General features: G+C 40.9%; 1 protein-coding gene across 8 annotated transcripts in view; it reads right to left on the bottom strand.

The window, feature by feature from the left end:
- LOC126427400 (zinc finger protein 708-like) overlaps positions 1 to 22937 on the bottom strand; it is a 181102-nt gene that overhangs the window by 80307 nt on the left and 77858 nt on the right. The window contains exon 6 of one of the 8 annotated variants that reach the window (XM_050089759.1): positions 15155 to 15558. The exons of 6 other annotated variants lie outside the window; for them this stretch is intronic. In XM_050089759.1, the coding sequence (XP_049945716.1) occupies positions 15490 to 15558 (69 nt within the window). In that variant the 3' untranslated portion in view covers positions 15155 to 15489. Of the gene's footprint in view, positions 1 to 15154; positions 15559 to 17682; positions 17893 to 22937 lie in introns of those variants that run through there. One more of the 8 variants, XM_050089757.1, reaches the window with a different exon arrangement.

Here is a 22937-nt window from a genome sequence, read left to right as displayed (position 1 = left end):
CTATCGTCAATATGTATATATCTCCCTTCACACAAGAATACTTCTGTGGCTACTTTCTTATAGTATATACAGGTAAATGCAAATAGGGCAGGTCAATCAAACTACGTCTGGCATGAACACAATTAGTAAATGTTCAAATCTACGTCTACTTCCTCAATACTAGCAAGCTTTAATAAAAAACACTTAATTTGCCTGCGAGTATTTCTTCTCTTTTCCAAGTTAAGTTGTCTCGTTGTAGTTCACATGAAACAGAGAACAAAATTATTTTAACAACGTCCAAAAACGTGTCCTGTCACGGATTGGCCATTATAATGAATTCTACTCTGTAAATGATGAAAGTCTATATGAATGCAGCTTGCCGCTAACTTGGTGTAATGTTTTGTCTGTACAGAAGTGTATCTGTCGCCTTTATCGCTCTTTCACCCTCACACATAAATCGGTACAATAAAGTCAGGGCTTCGTGTTTTCTTATTAGGCTGATCCGTGAAAAGACAGACAAACAATTATGCTAATGGAGGATTCTGAGTAATTTCTCGAATTTCATTCGCTCTCTCTCTCTCTCTCTCTCTCTCTCTCTCTCTGTCCTTTATCTGTGTACAGTTTAACTATATTATTTACGTGAAATCAGCCTAGTAAAATCTCGGGTGGAGCCCTTCGTCTTAATATTCAGCGGCTGGCTTGCTAGAAAAGATCTTTACATTTGTTATTATTATTAAGCGCTGCATTCAGTTGGGAAAATCGATCGTTTGAACAATTCGTTCAGTTTACGACAGATCTAAAATTTCAGATGTGGACGAAGCCTTTTTGGACGATTTCAAAAAACTCTGAGATTGCAGGCTCTCTTCGTCACAGCTGAAACTTCCCAATTAATTACAGGGCCCAGACAATCATCAATGGTTCAGACAGAGAACTCATTCGTCATTCACTCTAGAATAAAATGGTCACAAACCTTATTTCTGAGGAAAATTGTATATTGAATCCATTTCCGTACATGTTCCGTTTTCTGTTGGTTCCAAGTCTCATGTAATTTTCTTTTACAGGTTTGTCTTTCTCTTTATCTATCACGCTAGCGGCACAAACTTTCCTAGCTCGCTTTAGCGCGAAGAAGAGTAAATAAATCTCCTTTAGCAATCCGACAATCTTCCAACCGATACTTCCGAAGCTGTTCCTCTCTCTCTCTCTCTCTCTCTCTCTCTCTCTCTCTCTCTATAATAACCATGGAGCATACATTTCTGTACCTCTGTTGTTCCAAAGAATAAACGTACTAGAAAAATACCTTGGCGTCAACGAGCTGTCGGCGCATATATTACTAGAAAATCTGATCAGATACTTTTCAAACGTAAATACATGTGGATGATTTGGTTGACCATTATTAATTATTGCGTGGTAGAGGGTAATTTTCCATGGGGAGATTGCAACGCCTGAACAGAAGTGAGTTGAAACAGAGCCAGGTGCAGATGGGTGAGTGTGTTACACATTGCAAAGCAAAATATAGCCAACTTGCTTTGAAAAGAAGAGCCAGCTGGGCATAGTATAGCAACAACCAATGCTGCAACATGCTAGTGGAAAGACAGAAGCTTTGCATCAAACTAACAATCTGGAGCATTGAAGTATTCAGTGGTTTGTATACTACATGATTCTTGACCCTCTATCACAGCCTACACCAAACGCATGTCACACACAGAGTGACATCCTGGAATGCAGCACGGGGTCCACCATTCGAACACAGGACAGGGCAACCTGCCCTGAGTCAGAAGCAAGCTACCTGCTCACTCTAGACATAGCCTGCTGTGAACATGTGTCAGAGGTAGACATACAGCAGCTCTCCAATAATAAAGGCCACTCTGCCAAAGCCACCTGCACACAGTTTATCTTGATACAACACATCCAGCAGATGCTGCAAGCTCATATGCCAGCTGTCGTGCAGTACAAAGGCCGCCTGTTGTGACCTTACAGCCAAATAACAGTCCTCTCTTCAGAAGTCACATGCAGTTGACCCTGTTCTGGACTTGGAGATACAGTTTCAGTCCCTATGAACTGTCGCTACATCCAAGAAACAACAGAACAATTCACACTAAGCCATCAGGCCGCATCAATTTTTTCCTGTCCTGCTTCCTTTCTTTCTACGGCCCTCCACTGCCGAGTCTAGTAGGCATTTTCTCCAAGTAAAACTGCACTGTCTGCAGCTGTGTACATGGTGATTGTGAATGTGGGGCTACCCAACAAATGCTACCTCATTTCATACATGCCCTGATATCATTAGCATGGCTGTCAGTTGAAGGGAATGCCATCTTCCATGCAGAACACGATCATACGGACATCTGGTTGACAGTTTGTAGGATTGTATCATGAATTAAACACAGGACAGTGAAGTACCCCCCCCCCCCCCCCATGAACCATGGACCTTGCCGTTGGTGGGGAGGCTTGCGTGCCTCAGCGATACAGATAGCCGTACCGTAGGTGCAACCACAACGGAGGGGTATCTGTTGAGAGGCCAGACAAACGTGTGGTTCCTGAAGAGGGGCAGCAGCCTTTTCAGTAGTTGCAAGGGCAACAGTCTCGATGATTGACTGATCTGGCCTTATAACAATAACCAAAATGGCCTTGCTGTGCTGGTACTGCGAACGGCTGAAAGCAAGGGGAAACTGCAGCCCTAATTTTTCCCGAGGGCATGCAGCTTTAGTGTATGATTACATCATGATGGCGTCCTCTTGGGTAAAATATTCCGGAGGTAAAATAGTCCCCCATTCGGATCTCCGGGCGGGGACTACTCAAGAGGATGTCGTTATCAGGAGAAAGAAAACTGGCATTCTACGGATCGGAGCGTGGAATGTCAGATCCCTTAATCGGGCAGGTAGGTTAGAAAATTTAAAAAGGGAAATGGATAGGTTGAAGTTAGATATAGTGGGAATTAGTGAAGTTCGGTGGCAGGAGGAACAAGACTTCTGGTCAGGTGACTACAGGGTTATAAACACAAAATCAAATAGGGGTAATGCAGGAGTAGGTTTAATAATGAATAGGACAATAGGAATGCGGGTAAGCTACTACAAACAGCAGAGTGAACGCATTATTGTGGCCAAGATAGATACGAAGCACACGCCTACTACAGTAGTACAAGTTTATATGCCAACTAGCTCTGCAGATGACGAAGAAATTGAAGAAATGTATGATGAAATAAAAGAAATTATTCAGATTGTGAAGGGAGACGAAAATTTAATAGTCATGGGTGACTGGAATTCGAGTGTAGGAAAAGGGAGAGAAGGAAACATAGTAGGTGAATATGGATTGGGGGACCGAAATGAAAGAGGAAGCCGCCTGGTAGAATTTTGCACAGAGCACAACATAATCATAACTAACACTTGGTTTAAGAATCATGAAAGAAGGTTGTATACATGCAAGAACCCTGGAGATACTAAAAGGTATCAGATAGATTATATAATGGTTAGACAGAGATTTAGGAACCAGGTTTTAAATTGTAAGACATTTCCAGGGGCAGATGTGGACTCTGACCACAATCTATTGGTTATGACCTGTAGATTAAAACTGAAGAAACTGCAAAAAGGTGGGAATTTAAGGAGATGGGACCTGGATAAACTAAAAGAACCAGAGGTTGTACAGAGATTCAGGGAGAGCATAAGGGAGCAATTGACAGGAATGGGGGAAATAAATACAGTAGAAGAAGAATGGGTAGCTTTGAGGGATGAAGTAGTGAAGGCAGCAGAGGATCAAGTAGGTAAAAAGACGAGGGCTAGTAGAAATCCTTGGGTAACAGAAGAAATATTGAATTTAATTGATGAAAGGAGAAAATATAAAAATGCAGTAAGTGAAACAGGCAAAAAGGAATACAAACGTCTCAAAAATGAGATCGACAGGAAGTGCAAAATGGCTAAGCAGGGATGGCTAGAGGACAAATGTAAGGATGTAGAGGCTTGTCTCACTAGGGGTAAGATAGATACTGCCTACAGGAAAATTAAAGAGACCTTTGGACAGAAGAGAGCCACTTGTATGAATATCAAGAGCTCAGATGGAAACCCAGTTCTAAGCAAAGAAGGGAAAGCAGAAAGGTGGAAGGAGTATATAGAGGGTCTATACAAGGGCGATGTACTTGAGGACAATATTATGGAAATGGAAGAGGATGTAGATGAAGATGAAATGGGAGATATGATACTGCGTGAAGAGTTTGACAGAGCACTGAAAGACCTGAGTCGAAACAAGGCCCCCGGAGTAGACAATATTCCATTGGAACTACTGACGGCCGTGGGAGAGCCAGTCCTGACAAAACTCTACCATCTGGTGAGCAAGATGTATGAAACAGGCGAAATACCCTCAGACTTCAAGAAGAATATAATAATTCCAATCCCAAAGAAAGCAGGTGTTGACAGATGTGAAAATTACCGAACTATCAGCTTAATAAGTCACAGCTGCAAAATACTAACACGAATTCTATACAGACGAATGGAAAAACTAGTAGAAGCCAACCTCGGGGAAGATCAGTTTGGATTCCATAGAAACACTGGAACACGTGAGGCAATACTGACCTTACGACTTATCTTAGAAGAAAGATTAAGGAAAGGCAAACCTACGTTTCTAGCATTTGTAGACTTAGAGAAAGCTTTTGACAATGTTGACTGGAATTCTCTCTTTCAAATTCTAAAGGTGGCAGGGGTAAAATACAGGGAGCGAAAGGCTATTTACAATTTGTACAGAAACCAGATGGCAGTTATAAGAGCCGAGGGACATGAAAGGGAAGCAGTGGTTGGGAAGGGAGTAAGACAGGGTTGTAGCCTCTCCCCGATGTTGTTCAATCTGTATATTGAGCAAGCAGTAAAGGAAACAAAAGAAAAATTCGGAGTAGGTATTAAAATTCATGGAGAAGAAATAAAAACTTTGAGGTTCGCCGATGACATTGTAATTCTGTGAGACAGAGCAAAGGACTTGGAAGAGCAGTTGAATGGAATGGACAGTGTCTTGAAAGGAGGATATAAGATGAACATCAACAAAAGCAAAACAAGGATAATGGAATGTAGTCTAATTAAGTCGGGTGATGCTGAGGGAATTAGATTAGGAAATGAGGCACTTAAAGTAGTAAAGGAGTTTTGCTATTTGGGGAGCAAAATAACTGATGATGGTCGAAGTAGAGAGGATATAAAGTGTAGGCTGGCAATGGCAAGGAAAGCGTTTCTGAAGAAGAGAACTTTGTTAACATCCAGTATAGATTTAAGTGTCAGGAAGTCATTTCTGAAAGTATTCGTATGGAGTGTAGCCATGTATGGAAGTGAAACATGGATGATAAATAGTTTGGACAAGAAGAGAATAGAAGCTTTCGAAATGTGGTGCTACAGAAGAATGCTGAAGATTAGATGGGTAGATCACATAACTAATGAGGAAGTATGAATAGGATTGGGGAGAAGAGAAGTTTGTGGCACAACTTGACCAGAAGAAGGGATCGGTTGGTAGGACATGTTCTGAGGCATCAAGGGATCACCAATTTAGTATTGGAGGGCAGCGTGGAGGGTAAAAATCGTAGAGGGAGACCAAGAGATGAATACACTAAGCAGATTCAGAAGGATGTAGGTTGCAGTAGGTACTGGGAGATGAAAAAGCTTGCACAGGATAGAGTAGCATGGAGAGCTGCAGCAAACCAGTCTCAGGACTGAAGACCACAACAACAACAACAACAACAGTGAAGTAGTTGTTTATTGTATTAATTTTGGATACCAGTGTAGTTTTGGCCATTATGCATTCAGTCCTCAATTTGCACATGTAGTTTTCTTCATTGTTTCCGTTCTTCCTTACTAGCACGCCAATTATGAATGGCTCTTTCTGTTGGAGGAGGACTAAAATGCCACTCACCCATTCTGTTTCCATATTGTTCTGCATTTGCTACCGCCCTCAATTTATAGCCCACATCATATGAAACCTCTATTTTTTCCATTAGGAAACTACTAAAGAAAATACTCTTCTATTACTGATAACACTAATCCTTTTCAGTTCAATTTCGCTGGCACTGTAGACTGCAGTGAGACATCATAGGCTACACAATGTTCTGGGTTTGTGACAGTAGGGCAGGAGGGGGACAGTGTTAGCAAGCTTGTGAAGCTCCACAACTCACGTTAGTCGCATCAGTGCACTGCTGCTGCCAGTTGAATCCAGTGTTGCCAGGTAGAGAGAGGTTTCCCACAGCATTGAATATATGGCCTTTTTTTAAACCTGGCAGGAATTTTAAATCAAACACTCAACATCTTTACATTAATTTTGAGTATTAGACACACCTGAATGTCTTAGGAAATTTTAAAAGAAAAAAAGTGTCATACCCCAAAAAATTGTATGCTTTCGTTCTTTCTAAAATATAAGGTCAAACTGATTATGTTTCCTTGTGGGTAACACTCTTTGGGACTCAGTGAACTGCCCTCCTTTCCTAAACTTCCTGTATCTGTTACCAACTCTTTCCAGATGAAGGAATTAATAATTCCAAAAGCTAGGGAAGCTCCTTATACTTTTGCATGCATTTATTCTCAGTACTAGCGATTTAACCTCCTGAAGTTAAGTGAAGGGCAGCCATCTTGTCTGACGAACTTGTAGTTTTGAGCCATTCCAGAATGTAAGCTTGAGAGCAAAATATAATTCTGTAAACATTATCTTCCTTTCTGCATAAGGCTTCATCTGTAGTATCTATTTTCCTGTCTGAGGAGGAAAGACGCAAATAATTTCCCACATCTATTTTCTGAAAGCTACAAGTAGAGGTTATAATGATATGAAGAATCTTTGTCTTCACCTTACATACCTGATGTACTGATCAGTATGACACCTCCTGTGTGCTGATTTGAACTGCACAGACCATGTTACAAAATACATTTTGTTTGGCTACAGTGTTAGAGGCATTTTAAGTTTAAATTCATTATGTTTGATGTCAGATATGGAAACTAAACATACTGATATCCAAAGAAGAATTTAACATCAAGGATACTTAGTACACAGAATGTAGGTCAGGAAGAAAGTTTACGTTTTTGTTAGTTAACTTTAAACAATTTTTTAATGGTGCTGTAAAGCAATGATTTATGGAGGAATTATTTTGTGGATGAAACAATAAATGTTTCATTTTCTGAATAATTTACGTCATAATACATCTGTATATGAAGGCCGGTGCATTGTTACACATTATTAATACTAGCTTTCTGCTAAGTATAATGGATAGTATATTGAAGAAAGAGAGAGAGAGAGAGAGAGAGAGAGAGAGAGAGAGAAATTTTGCAGTAGTATAAGCAAATCAATTACAATTGGTTCAATTTAGAGGAAAACAAGAAAATGCCACAAGACTTCAGAAGAAAGGAAAGAGAGCAATTTAGCAAATGTCTAGATTTAAAATGAAGGAAAAGGGAAAGAAAGAGTTGTGAGGAGTATGTACAATGAAAGAAAATACGCAACCACTCTTGTCACTGGAGTTCATACTAATCCCCATCAACTTTAGGAAATGCAGTGAAATGATCAGAATAGCTACATCCAGACAGCCCAACTTGTACATATGCAGTAACAAACAAATTACATGTTCCAGTGCAGCAGCTTCTATAATGTTTAAGCACACATTAACAACACAACTTGAATAACAAGGTTTCAGAAGAAGAGAAGCAAACAGTTGAATTTTTTTACAACAGAGTTGACAATCTGTCATGCACCTGACAGATGGAATACTAAATTTTTTAAAGATCCCAACACTACGATGCACAGAGTTTTGCAAAAACAATACAGAGTGTTTTCAACTCAGGGAGATTAGAAGCAATTTTAGGCAGACACAAAAATGGGACAAAAAAACATACTTTCATTCATTACACATTTTGTTGGTTTTGAATACACCTCAATGTATGTATGAAGGTGTCATGCCAACTCTGATTATCTGGTGAATGCACTGAAAAATGGCACTGAAAAGAGCATTTTTTCATGAGATAAGGAGTTATTGGAACATGTAGTCTACTGTCAATTCATGTGTACTATGAACTCGAGTAAAAAGCATAAAAATTGTGTTTCCTAAACTTCACTCCACATTAAATAATGAAGTTGAGTGGCAAAGAAGTAAAATGGAAAAAATAGATTGATGCTGACAGGTAACAAAAATATGCAAAAGTTAATGGTTCCATTGCTGATATAGTGTCAGAAACTGATAAGCAAATTTTATATTTCACTGCTTCCTTAAAAACTCACAATCTGCAGAATTGGGGACATGTGCGAAATGGATCTCTCAAATCTGGAGATCCACAGACAGACTTTGTAGATAATTTTCCTGGTTAATGAAGACAAAATCTGAAGTGCTTATTCATCACCTGAACAAGTACAGGCTTCACAGGTCATGCCTGGATGCTTTGGAAACATTTTATCATGCCATCATCACTAATCAGATCTAACACTTGTTGCTGTGTTCTTGTACAAATTATAGTTGACATAAAGAAGAAAATCTCATGTCTCAAACAAGTTGACAATCTGTTGAGATGGCTGTACTTCCCTATTTGAAAACAAGTACACATTATCCAGTTTGTGGTTGAAAGTATTTAAAGTGTAAATGGACTGTTATTCTTTGCTGTATGTCATAGTAAAGTTGTGATGGATGCTATTGGCGGTACTATGAGGAGAGGAGTGTGGAACAAGATGAAACACAGAAAATGGTAAGCTGGCCGAGCTACAGATTTTTATGAATGTGCACAAATGCAGATTCAAGCAAAAACCATGTTTTATGGTACTGGAAGATGGTTTCTGGACAACTGAGTGAGCATAACTTACACTCAGGTGAAGTTTTTTGCTCATATTCAAAACTATTATTATTTTCTACCTTGAGCTATCACAATATTCTTGTCGCAACCACCCTGAAGTTTGAAAAAAACCAAACATCTTCTCATAACAGAGGATGCAACCCATCAAAGATGTTTTGTTTTGTTTTGTTTTAGGATGCAAAAAATGACTGGGGTCATATGTGCCCCAGTCAAAACTATAGAACACAAACACAGAGAGGAGTTAAACGACTATACGTCAGTCCCAATGGACAGAATAGGAGACCGCTAAAAACAGTCAAGTGGAAAAAGGGCTAAGAAACCCCATACATAAAGAGAGTTCCAAAATTAAATGGCCTTCGCCTTATGACTTCGGAAGGTAAAAAGTAAAACGCGGTCAACAGCCCGCACATCATTCGCTAAAATGGCTGATAAATCAAATGGCAAACCCAAGCTGGCATGTAAAAAAAGGGGCATTCCAGCAGCAAGTGGTGGGCAGTTAAATTTGGGTGCAATGGGAACAAAGTGGTGGGGTAGTGCCACTTAGCAAATGACAATGGCTAAAAAGGCAGTGCCCAATACACAGCAGAGTTAAAATATTCTCCTCCTGACAGGAGGGGCGAGAGGCCATCCATGGTGCTGGGGGAGACCTAATAAGCCGAAGCTTATTCCCGTGAAGGAAGGACCATTGGTGATGTCAAAGGGACACCACCTTGCAACAGACAGCAATGCAGAGATCATCGGAGGTAATATTGGCACTCGTGGGCTGAGGTACGATGACTGCAGCCTTGGCAGCAACATCAGCAGACTCGTTTCCTAGCAGACTGACATGACCAGGGACCCACCCACAGAAACGCGACACTGACTCCGCTTAAGAGTGAGCAAGTGACAGTTTTCCTGGACCGACTGCACTAACGGATGAGCAGTGTACAGGAAACTTAGACTTTGCAGGGCACTGAGTGAGTCTGAGCAGAGGACACAATTAGAAATGCTGTGTTGCTGGATGTACTCCGTGGCCTGTACAAGGTGAAGAGCTTGGCTGTAAATACTGAGGAATGTGCCGGAAGTTGGTAACAAAAGACATGGGTGCCAATGATGAAGGCACACCCGACCCCATGGTCAGTTCGAGAGCCATCAGTGTAGACAAATGTACTATTGCAAAGTACCATGCGAAAGTTGTGGAACTGGAGGTGATAGACCAAGGCTGGAGTAGTGTCCTTAGGAAGTGAATGCAGGTTGAGGTTAACATGGGCCCCTGCACAAAGCCAAGGTAGTGAATGGTTCACACCCACTGGGAAAGTTGCAGCTAGTGTGGAGTTAAGCCACCGTATCAAGTGGCAAAAGTGGGCCCCATACTGACGATCAAAGGTATCAAGAAAGAAGAGGTGTAGGTGGGGTGGCCACACTTGGAAGACAAATGGCATGCATATCTGCTGAGGATAAAGACACGGCAGTAGGACAGTGATAATTCAGCAGCTTCAGCAGACAGACTCTCAATGGGGTTGGTGTAAAAGGTGCCTGTGGCCCAACGAATGCCATAATGGTAGATAGTGTTGAGACGGCATAAGAGGGATGCGTTGTCAGACACATAAAGAAAGCATCCATAGTTGAGTTTCAAACAGACAAGTGACTGGTACAAACGAAGGAGGCGAAGGAGGGTGGTTTGATTGGCACCCAGGGCGTACCACTGAGAACACACAGGATACTGAGAGACCGAGTACAGTGGGCAGCCAGGTAAGTCACATGGGAGGACTAAGAGTGTTTCCTATAGAGTCTGAGCCCAAGAAATTTCGTGGTTTCAAGAAACGGAGGGGCAACAGGTCAAAGATGGAGAGATGGTGGGAGAAACCATTTCCAAAGCCAGAAATTCATACAGATGGTTTTGTCAAGGGAAAAGCAAAAGCCATAATCGATGCTCCAGGAGTAAAGATGATCAAGACACCACTGGAGATGCCGCTCAGTGAGACAGGCTCATGGAGAACTGCAATAGATGGCACAATCGTCAACAAAAAGAAAGCCGGTGATGCCCGGCATGAGACAGGCCATTATAGGGTTAATGGCAATAGCATAGAGGACAATGCTCAGGGCGGAACACTGAGGCAGACTCTTTTACTGGATAAAGTTGTCCAATAAGGCAGAACCCACACACACCTTGAAAACTGTCTTGTAAAAATACCCGAAGAAAACGGCAGGCACCCATCGAAGCCCTATGTGTAAAGAGTACAGAGGATACCAGTTCTCCAGCAGGTGTCTTAGGCCTTCTCCAAATTGAAAAACATGGCCACAATCCGGGATTTCTGCAGAAAACGATTCATGATACGGGTGGACAAAGTAACGAGATGGTCAAATGCAGAACGCCGTGCTCAAAATCCACACTGTGCATTCGTCAGTAAATTGTGAGACGCAAACCACCACACCAGCTTGGGATGAATTGTATGTTCCATTGCCTTGCAAACACAGCTGGTATGAGATGGGGCAGTAGCCAGAAGGAAGATTTTTGTCCTTACTGGGCCTAGGTATGGGTATGACTGTGGCTTCACGCCAGCATCCACCAAATTTGCCCCCTGCCCAAATGTGGTTGTACGTGTTAAGCAGGAAGTGCTTGCCCGCAAGAGAAAGAAGCTGTAACATCTGAATGCGGATGGCATCTGGCGCTGAGGTGGAGGATCAGGATGAACTGAGAGCATGGTCTAGCTCCCTCATAGTACAGCATTGTAGCACTCAAGACTCTGAGAACAGAAGGGTATCGCCCGAGCCGCTTGCTTTTGATGGAGGAAGGCAGGGTGATAGTGGAAAGAGCTCGAAACTTCCCCAAAATGGCGGCCCAAGGTGTTGGAGATAGCAATAGGATTCATGATGACATCGTCATGTACTGTCAGGCTGGAAATTGGGCAATGGATCTTGGTCCCAGAGAGCTGTTGGAGGATGGCCCACACAACATAGGAAGCTGTGGAACTGTTAAATGAACCAGTTTATGAAATCCAGTAAGCTCTATTGCTATCCTGAAGAACTCGACAACACGTTTCACCCATCTGTTTATAATGAATGCAGTTTTCTAGCATAGGGTGGCATGTCTCCATGAAAAATTCCATTGCGGCATGCCTCAGTCCACCAAGGGACTGGGACACGATGTGGTAGAGAGGAAGTGCAGGGGATGGAATGTTCTGCAGCAGTAAGGATAACATTTGTGAGAAATACGACTTAGTCATCACAACTGGGAAATCTTGTTCTTCAAAGGTCGCCAGGCAGGAGTAAAGTTGCCAGTCAGCCTTAAGGAGCTACCATTTAGCTGTACATGCAGATGGGGTAGGAGTCAGCAAACGGACAGCATATGGGAAATGGTCACTTGAGTAGTTGTCAGAATTAACGGACCACTCAAGACGATGGGCAAGCTCGGCAGTGCAGAAAGATAGGTCCAGATGGGGATTGGTGTGTGAAGAGTCAGAAAGGAAAGTGGGTGCTCCAGTGTTAAGGCAGAAGAGGTTAAGTTGGTTAAGAAGGTCAGCCAAGAGGACATCTCTCTGACAGGACCTGGGAGAACCCCCAAGGGGATTCTGTGCATTGAAATCACCGAGTAGCAAAAACGGGTGAGGTAGCTGCCCAATAAGTTGAAGGAAGTCTGCTCTGGTGACATCGAAGGATGGAGGTACATAAATGGTGCAGAGAGAGAACGTCAGGTAGGGAAGGAAAAGGCGAACTGCCACAGCTTGAAGACTGGCAGTCAGTGAGGTGGACTGACTATGAATGTCATCCCATATGAGCAGCATGATGCCCCCATGAGAGGGAATGCCAACCTCAGGGGGAAGGTCAAAACGAATCAATAAGAAATTTGGAAGCTCAAAGCAGCCATGAGGGCACAATTTGTTTCCTGAACAGTACAAGGGGGCACTGCAATGCTAAAAGCAGCCATAAATCATCTTTGTGGGACCAAAGGCTGCGAATGTTCCATTGGAGGAGAGTCATGATGAAGAGATGTGGGGGTGTTACCTCGGTGACTGTCGAGTGACAGCTGGGGAAGAGGCGCTACTACGGGGCACAGAAGCAGGAGAATCCTGCTCCATGGGGTTCACGGAAGCATCAGCTTTCTTGTGCAGTCAGTCTGTGGAGTCCACCACCAAAAAATGGTTGCTGGTGCGCACCAGTGACACAGAGGCTGGCCAGGCTAAGGGACCAAGTGCCGACAGCAGGGAAGACGATCTTCAAGGTGGCAAAGTAGAAGACTGTTTGCATTTGGAGGACTTCTTTGAGCCTTCCCAGTTAGATGAAGACTCGAGTGGTGTTTGGCTGGAAGGATGGAGGAAGTCTTCATGGGAGTACTCCTCCTGTCCTTTCCTGCCTGCAGGTTGTGTAGTGGGTGGCTTCACCCCTTTAGGCGAGTTTGACGGTTTGTTGCACAGCACGACGGCAATGTTACTTTGATACTGAGCGATTTCACAACCTCAGAGCCAAGTCTGAGGTCGCATGTGCGTGGCCATGTCGTTCATGGAGCGAGGGGTAAAAAGGACAGAACTATAGGTACCAGATGGGAGAACACTGGGTTTGCAACTAGCCAGTAACCTGTGAGCAACTGGATAAGGCACCTTTCCTTTATCCTCTTGAACAGCCTGCTCATCTACATACACGGGACACTCCTGAGAGGTGGCAGCTTGGCCGGCATTGCTGTTGATACAGCAGGAAGAAGGAGGTGGACAATTGCCCTCATGCATATCCCTACCACAGGCGACATATGTGGCTGTGTGTGAACAACACACTCTAGTGTGATTAAAATGATGACACTGGTTGTAACACATTGGGTTCAGAATGTATGGCTGGACGGTGATAATTTCATAGCCTGCTTTGAGCTTAGATGGAAGCAACACCCTATCAAAGGTGAGAAACAGTGTGGCTGGACACCAAGATGGAATTAACTTTTCATTACACGATGAACAGCAATGACACTCTGATCAGAGAGGTAAGATTGTATTTCAGCTTTTGTTAGACCATCGAGCAGCCTGGTGTAAATTATACCATGAGAAGAATTCAAGGTTCTGTGGGCCTCGATATGAACAGGGTAACCATGGTGAAGCAAGGCAGCAAGCAGTTGTGCTTGAGAATCAGAATGCTCTCCAAAAGCAAAGTGCCATTCCATAAACGAGAGCAGGATTTCACAGGATCAGCAATTGCATCTACACCTTTCTGAATAATAAATGGCTTTACCGTAGCAAAGGACTGACCATCTTCAGTACGTGAGACCACGAGGAACCATGGTGCAGCGGGAAGGGTCTTTGAATCATTAGCCTCATTGCGTTTACAATTTGTAGAAGTTGAGTGGGAAGATGATTGACTCATTGTGAGGAAATCCCCCATTATTGCCAGTGTCTCCGATGGTGTGCTCCTTCCAACTGGGGGCCCCTTCACAAGGGGGCACACTCACTTCAGATGACTGTTCACACCTCATGTCACACCTGGTATAAAACAATTTCTATGGCATCTCTGAAAACGCAGAAGCTATGGAAGCGTTTTTGAAACCCATTCCAAAGGCTACAATTTATTCGCACAATACAAAAGTGACAGCCCTTTTTGTTAGAAATGAACAAATCTGAACATTAAAAAATCAACCAATGGTTATTTAAAAAACAACAGATATTACTTATGTGTTTAGAATTGGGACATACGACTGCGTTGCAACATGAATCTTTTTTTTTTTAAGGACAAAATGTAATATCATGAAAAACTGAAAGACTTGTGTGTTTAAATCATATGATTTAGGTAATGTTTTAGTTTTTTAGAGTATCAAAAATTGCATTAAGAACGACGCTATTTGGGCGAGCCATGAATAGAATCTATGGTGTCCCCATTGCAATTAGTTTTTTACTTTTATCTTCAAGATTTCAAGTTTTAGATTCAATTATTGCATGCCTAATTTAACACATTCCTTACATATTTGGATTTTAAAGGAAGGGTTCAATTCAAATAATTTCTGATTTAAACATAATTTTAAAAAATTATTTCAGGAGTTACCTTTAATTCCACACACCCAACTGTGTGAACACATTATCAATCAAACAGAAAAGGAAATGTTAGTATAGCAATTAATGAAACTCACATTTCATACATGTGATCGCCCAAGAGGAAACTTGGAATCATTCTTCCTCAGCTGAATTGTACTTTAGATTCAACTGACAGTTAATGAGTAAGTATACTGTTGTATTCCATTTAGATATAATTGTATCTCCATCCACTGCAACTACCAGGCCTACTGATCATGCAACAAATTCAAATTATTTCCAACATCGATTGGTGGATGTTTGTGCTTCTGTCATTTCGACAATGAAGTAAACAAATTAATTAACTAATTTACAGGTTCTGTCAATTCTTCATTGCATTTTCTTCATACAAAATTTCTTTTAGAAGCTAGGCTCATTGGTTGATAACTTACAAAATATTTCAGTGCACACTTTGTGTTGTTCATTAAAATTATCCAAATCAATATCTTAAAACAAGAGTAATTAGCTTTTATGTTGGAAAACTGTCACAACACAGCTGACCCACACACTACTACCCAAATGTTCTAATAATGGTGCACAGATTACATAAACTCTCAACAGAGCCACAGCATTTTATGACAAGAAATTAGCAATCTTCTGACATTTACTCAGCCATACCTCACTTGGGGATCAGAATTATTTTTAAGAAAATATTAAATTCTTTATAAACTTGACAACTAAAGACAATAGGATTCATCATCGAACATTTAGCACACCTGCACTGAGTTGATTGCACTGCAAAAGATTTGTACAATACCAATCCATGTCTGCACCATCTGTAATCAGACACTGGGCTTAAGAGACCAAGTATTATTTTGAACATTATACATATTGGTTAGACAGAGATGAAAGGAAACACAGTTAACCAGTAAAATGAAAAAAGGTTGCAGCAAGTATTTGGTTGGTATATCGCTCATGGCATATTTCCGTAAGTTTAATAAACACAACAGATACAAATAAGAGAGACTAATAATCAACAAAACGTTCTCCTTCTCTATTTACAGCAGTCTCCCAATGGTGGGATGACTTTTTCATTCTGTAACTGTAGAACTCACCTGATTTTAAGGTGAAGAAATCGTTGAGAAAGGTTCAGAGCACATTTTCATCTGGAAAGGAAGTTCCTAGAAGGTTGTTCAACAGAGAGCAGAAAAGGAAAAAATCTGAGGGTGCTACATCAGGTGAATAATGTGGGTGTGCAATGACTTCAGTCTAGCAGATCGCAGGCGGGTGTTATCCTCGAGTAGTGTCCTCCTGGTCACTGTTCATGTACTGTGTCAGCAACACATCTCAGTTGTTGACAATAAATGTCAGCAGTAATCAGTGGCTACATCTCAAGGAAGCAATTCATAGTAAACCACACCGGATGCTTTTTGTTGCTGCCTTTTGTTGCTGCTCAGCCATTCCTTTCTTTTCCTTATTTTAGCACAAAGCCACCATTTATGATCAGCATAATGATAAAGGGGAGGAATGGTTAGTGTTGTTCACAAGCCAACTAATGACAAGCAAGCACAGATGCGCATATGGCCACCCCTTTTTTGTGATTTTGGTTTAGTGCATGTGATATCCGTACACCTTATTTTTGAGCCTTCCCCAGTGCATGAAAATGTCATGAGGTCACAAAATGATCACAGTTTATCGAATTTGCCAGTTCTCAAGTACAATGATATGGATAATTGTGAATTAATGCATTTAAATGATCTTCATCAAATCCTGCAGGTAAGTCACTAATGGCCAAACAATTCTCCTTAGAATGACAAAACCATTTTCTTGCCAAGCTCTGTCCAATGGCATTAAACACAAACAGAGTGCAAATGTTTCTGGCTGCCTCCACTGCTGTTACTCTTCTATAGAACCCAAACAGATGAGTATGTCAAAAGTGCTCCTATTTCTCCAGTTGGCACTCCACTTTCTAGTGACCACTGTTCCACTCAGTATCTCCAAATGACAAAATGACAATATGTAAACTCAAATGTATGTAAACTAAAATAGCAACAGTGAACTACAAATAAAAAATTACAATTGATAAATAAACCCTCAGCAACTGGAATACTAACATGCAGAACGAAAGTGCTATCAACTTATGCACCAGCCTATTATTTAGAAAAAAAACTGAAAAATGTCAGACCATGAAAACAATAATTTCTTAACAGTAGCTGAAAACACTGGGGAGGAAAGTGACAATTGAAATTAGATCCATAAGACTCAGCCAGGAAGTGTATACTTGACCAGGCATCAGTTTCATCAGATGAATGGTCAAATCAATCACAAGAATCATTTGGTGACAGAAGCAGGAGCTCTTCTTGTTATGATCGTAACAATCTAATTACTAAAATATTGTGCTGACTTGCAAGCATGACTGAAATATGAAGTAGAAGTTGAGAAAACTTATTGGCATCCCATTACAACCTTCATCTCCCTTTACTCAGGAAACTACTAGTGTTATGGTGTTAAAAGAGTTACACTTACAAGAAGTGAATCTTGGCTTAGCAACAAATAACTGGGTCATAGTTAGAGGTCTGCGCGGATAAGAAAAGTGCAATCCGCATCCGCAAGGTCCTAATCCGCAACCGCATCCACGGCAATTAATACGCATCCGCAAGTTCCTTATCCGCATCTGCATATATTTAAGTTTTGAATGAGTAATTAATAGTAATAGACAGCAGTACTTAGAATTATCACATGTAATGACATAGTTATTGACAGGGTGCCATTTCTGCGACAACTTAACTAATTTTTATATATACTAAGATGGTATCTGTTCATTCGGACATGTCTGAAAGAACAGATACCATCGGTGACCATGCAGCTCGTTAGAATGAAATTACAATGAAATGAACACCCTTAGTTGCTTACAGGCATTGACATACGCCAACAGGGACAGATGAAAATGTGAGCCCCGACCGGCACACGAACACTGGATCTCCTGCTTACATGGCAGACACTCTAACCATCTGATGGTAGACAGTGGGCAGGTTTGCCACCCAGAGAGCACTTCACAGGCCACATAGAAGACACGGTCGCGGAAACGGATTAGGCACAGGTCTCTTGGGTACAGCTACGTCAGTCGTAGCCAGGGACTGAGGACAACAGACATCCGCTCTACCCGGGCCCTGCAAGATTCCAAGAATGTCAACAGATTGAAGTTTTCAACTAACATTGCAACATATGTCCTGGGCAGATGCCTTGCTCATTATCCGCAGATGACCCGCGGATATTTGCGCCGGTTGTGATTTTATCTGCCAAGTAACAAATACCGCAGATATATCTGTGGATATCCGCATCCACACAGCCCTCTAGTCATAGTAATAAATGATACCTTGGGAGGAAAACTGAATAAAAATGGGGAAACAATACATGCGATGTCCCACAGGTTTCAGCATTAGACTTATCCTGACCTATGTAAACGTTGTGCTAAAACCATTGGAAGAGCCTTCAAACTCAGCAATGTTTGCTGATGACACAGAACAGAACAAAAATTTACCTTTATACTTACAAAAACACACATCATGCAATTCAAAACAAAACCAAAAGACTTACAGATACAAGGAGGTATCAATGACAGACTGGATGATGGATCCATGAGCAAAGTTTTTGGGCATTTGGATCGTTAATGAATTAAGGAGGCACCAGCATGAGAATGAGTTAACCAAAAAGCTCGTATCTCTCTGCCTTGCAATTACAAAAGTTCCTACAGAGTGTCAACTTGCAGAAATGCTTCCTAGCTTGCTTTCACTCAGTACTATCCGATAGAATATTCTTATAGGGCATGGCAGCTATAAAAAAATTAGTACTTATCCTATACAACCCTGCAGTAGGAATGTGATGGGAACACCTTGCATAAATCTCTTCCTTGGCCTAGGGAACCTTTCCCCTTCATGTTACAATGGAACTCACTATTGGCTTTTACATTAAATAACATAAATATTTTATTTATTTCTAGTTGGCTGACCCAAAAGATAATACTAAAAACAAGTAAAAAATCCAAAATACACATAATTGCCTCTAGGTGAGTAACGCTGAGGGGATCAACTTGACAAGTCTACCAATTTGTTGACCCCATTTCAATTGAAATCAAAGCAGGCACCAACGAATTGTATGAAGTATATTTCATTTAGTGTGTGACCAGTAATGTCTACTACTTCCAGTAGCAGGTCCTTTCTGATTGCTTTACATCTTAAAAACTCAAGGGATAAGACTTGAACTGGGAGCTGCAACATTAATAAGGGTAATGTGCTGTGCAATATGGAACAGGAAGTTTGTTGGTAGTGATCATGACTTATCATTCAACTTATGAAATGTGATGAACAGTTTAGTAAGATTAACACTGAACTGAATCTGGAGAGTAGGGAATTCTGTAACAAATTGAAGAAAGTTGACAATATTGGGAAACACATAGATGGACGGCAAACAGAAGAGATGGAAAATGATATGAAATATAATTTTTCATCTGGATGGTTTACCACTGCATTGGAACCTGCACAAAAGAGCACTTCTGAACAGTAGGCTGTATGAGAGATTGGATCAGCTGTAAGAGGCTGCAGATCTGACCTTGAAATTTGCTTCATCTCACAGTATGGTACCTTTTTTATTGGTGGAATTTTGTGAAAGGCTCCGTCTCCTATTCCAACAACTTTGGATAGACTATGATGCTACATGGGAACAGCAGTGAGTTTCCTAAACTGACATGCTTGCAAATGCATGTATCAAGTCTATCACCTGGATGCTTAAATGAGATGAATAGAATTTTGATATTTGTGGTCAGTAAATGACGAAGCTGATCCTAAACACAGCTGTGAGAAGCACCTTAATGTTGTATGTGCAGACACAAATTGTACACAATGGGAAAAATCTTATAGTATAGGCATGTATAGAAGTAAAAATCGGGCCCCAATTCTGTACCTTTATTTATGAGAAAGTTATAGCCTTGTGAAATCTGATGATCTTAAACACCCTGAGGAATTGCTTATACAGGTATAATTTCTTTCAGTAAAATATGATAACCATAATTTGTCTTGATGGGTTGCATCTATTATTGAGTGTTTCAGAATTTTTTTTAATAAAATTAAATTTGCTTTCAACACAATAACCTCTGCTATGGCTAGGTGTGAACATTATTCATTTGTTCATTCTTTGATTTACACGTTGCAATCCATAAATGAAGATATGGATGGATGTGGGATGAGCAAGGCTACAAATCTGAAGGCAGAAACTCCCACAGGAATTTACCTCTAAAGTATACTGACAACCAGCTGCTTGTGACTAATCTACTCATGCAGCTAATTATGGGAACTGCTAATAGATTATTTTGTATGTATGTATATGTACATTAACTACTATGAAAAATGTCACTGTTGCTCCTACTACATTAGTCAGTTACATATTTTACGAAGTACCTCCACATACATCAATACTCCGTGATCTACCTAATGGCGCGTGGTGAAGGGCACCCCGTAACCCTGCTAGTCATCTCCTTTCTCATTCCACTCGCAAATACAATGAGGGAAAAAGGTTGTTTATGTGCCTCCATATCAGCACTGATTTCTCATATTTTATCATCATAGTCTTTGTGTGCAATGTATGTTGGAAACAACAAAATCATTTCTCAATAGCAATCCTCCAACGAACATCACCTTCCCTCTGGGTATTCCTATTTGAGTTTCAGAAGCATCTCTGTAACACTTGTGTATTGTTTGAACCTACCAGTAACAGATGTAGCAGCCTGCCACTGAATCGCTTCTCCAACAAAGTATTAATACAACTTTACACAGAAATTGTATCAGCTGTCTACTTATTGCCAAAGTTGAAACCCATTCAACATAAAAACTGAATTTAAATGGAACTTTCATCCCTGAGTCAAAATATTCTGCTGAGTACAAGAGTGGCTAATAAGGTAGTACTGAACTTGATTTCAGATACATGATATCTACTAGAAACTAACTATTCCTGTTCATCCACTCTACATCCAATCAAAACAGCAAAACCACACCCTAATACCCTACATACAGAATATGAAGGGACCCAACTATCTGAATGAAGGAATGAAAAATATACCTATGTTTAGTTACATATTCATTCCATATGCATCCATCCAAATGACTGAAAAACATTGTGCACTAATCTCACCCCTTGGCTCACTATTTCTTTGCAATATCACTCCATTGTATAACACCTTATTCTGAAATTAGCTGTGTTCTATTGGAACTGGCTGGAGATTTACCTCTCCCGGTTATGTGAACATACAATAGTTTGGTACTCATTGTGTTCTCCAATTAGTGACTGCATAGTCCTTCTGTGTTCTTTCCCAGGACACCTGCTCCCAACCCACATTTGTGCCATCCACTTTCCCTTACAATACTTGATGGTTCAAAGAGACGATTCTCCCCATCTCTGAATCTCAATCTTCCTGATCTTCACTATAGCGGGACAAATTTCTCTACATGAGGAAAATCAACCATCAGGAGTCTAGTTCCTTGACTATACCATACAACATGTGGATGGCACAGACACAATCAGCATATTTTTAAACAATTTTTCTGAGACTGTCTTAAATTTCTAAAGCCTTGTGGCATTACAAACCAACCTCCACATTCAATTTTTCAAGCACTGCCTCAACAGCCCTTCGTGATATTTAGCTGTTGGAACCTTAATCCAGGACATGAACTTTCATTTGGTAGAACTTATATAACCTTCATAGAAATTCAAACAACTGATAATTACTGTTCAACAGCAAGCAAATGATAAAGATCAATGCAACTTCTTGATCCCAACATTGAATCCCACAACTTCATTCACTAGGTGATGAGTCTTTTACTATTGTCTTTCTGACTAATGCTATCTTCACATATGATGGCAATTAGAATCACAAGAATCATAAAACATAGGAAAAAATAATATGCAATGAATGCACATCAAAATTAAGCCTGACAAATAAATATCTGATGAAGGAACCAGGTAGCACAGGTTTTCAGAAAAGATTCACACTGAGCATTGTATATCATATACCTAGGACTACAGTAACAAAGCTTGCTCTAGCTTCTGATGCAATTACCTAATAAAATTCCCAATTCCACAATTAATACTGAATCTTGCTGGCCATGTGCCAGTATCAAAATGATCAGGCCTATTTTTCTCCATCATTATTAAGCCCTTGCATTTTATACTCCCGAGACCACAAAGAATGCTGACAGAGCTAACATGTTGACTGCACAACTGTATCTGCTACTCAGGATCACTGTTATGGTCACACATCCTATTCATAGATTTGCTACCACTGTTTAATCTAAGTTACATATTTTCAAAGTAACAAGTGGGGTACAAGTCAGTGATTTCAGTGCCAACCACATGACCCGGTTTTCTAGATCACACAACCAGCAACACACTGTTCTGCACACTTGCTATGGAAGCAGCACCCTTGCAGTGGACACTACCCCTGAACCTCTGGTCCTGGTGCCATGGAGACATCATCTTCGACCTGTGATGTCTTGGGCACCATACAAAGGACAGTATGGCCTTTTGTATTTTCATGGTAAGTGGTCACCAACTACAATCCAGCCACTCTGATAACTACAGCTATGCTCTAGGACTCCCTACAGTTCATCGTTTTAGCCAAACTCCTAATATGTACATCCTTGACTACTATGCATGGTGTTCTCATTTCTATAAAACCCTTCTTGTGGAACATCACTACTACTGTTTCACTAACTGTCCCATCTACTTGTGAAGCCAATGCATACCTTTCAGTTGTTTAAAATTGCATTATATGAGTCTCTGTGGCATTAAGTCTTAGACTGTTAGCTACGCATGAGCTACAATCGTTTAGATATCCTCTGAGCTGTCCTTAGCATGATAGTTTGGTTGCTTGACCTGTGTGCTTGTATAATCACTACACATTTCAGTGTCTGAAGAGGCCACCATTTCAGTGCCTGAAGAATCCTTTATAACCGCAGGAAGTTTATTTATGGACATCAAGCTTGAGCCAGTACCTAACCTTCTGCAACTGTGTGTTGAATGTTCCCCAGTCTTTGTCTAATTTTATACCTTTGACATGTTTTTCAATGTGATCATCTCTTTCCCTTACCAAGGTCATAAAGCATATTTAAAAATTAATCTTTCTTCTTTAGATCTGCCAGGACTCGAATTATGAGGTCATACATGG

Source organism: Schistocerca serialis, chromosome 11, assembly GCF_023864345.2.
Source record: "Schistocerca serialis cubense isolate TAMUIC-IGC-003099 chromosome 11, iqSchSeri2.2, whole genome shotgun sequence".
In the NCBI taxonomy this organism is placed as follows: domain Eukaryota; kingdom Metazoa; phylum Arthropoda; class Insecta; order Orthoptera; family Acrididae; genus Schistocerca; species Schistocerca serialis.
This window is presented reverse-complemented; position numbering and strand designations above follow the sequence as displayed.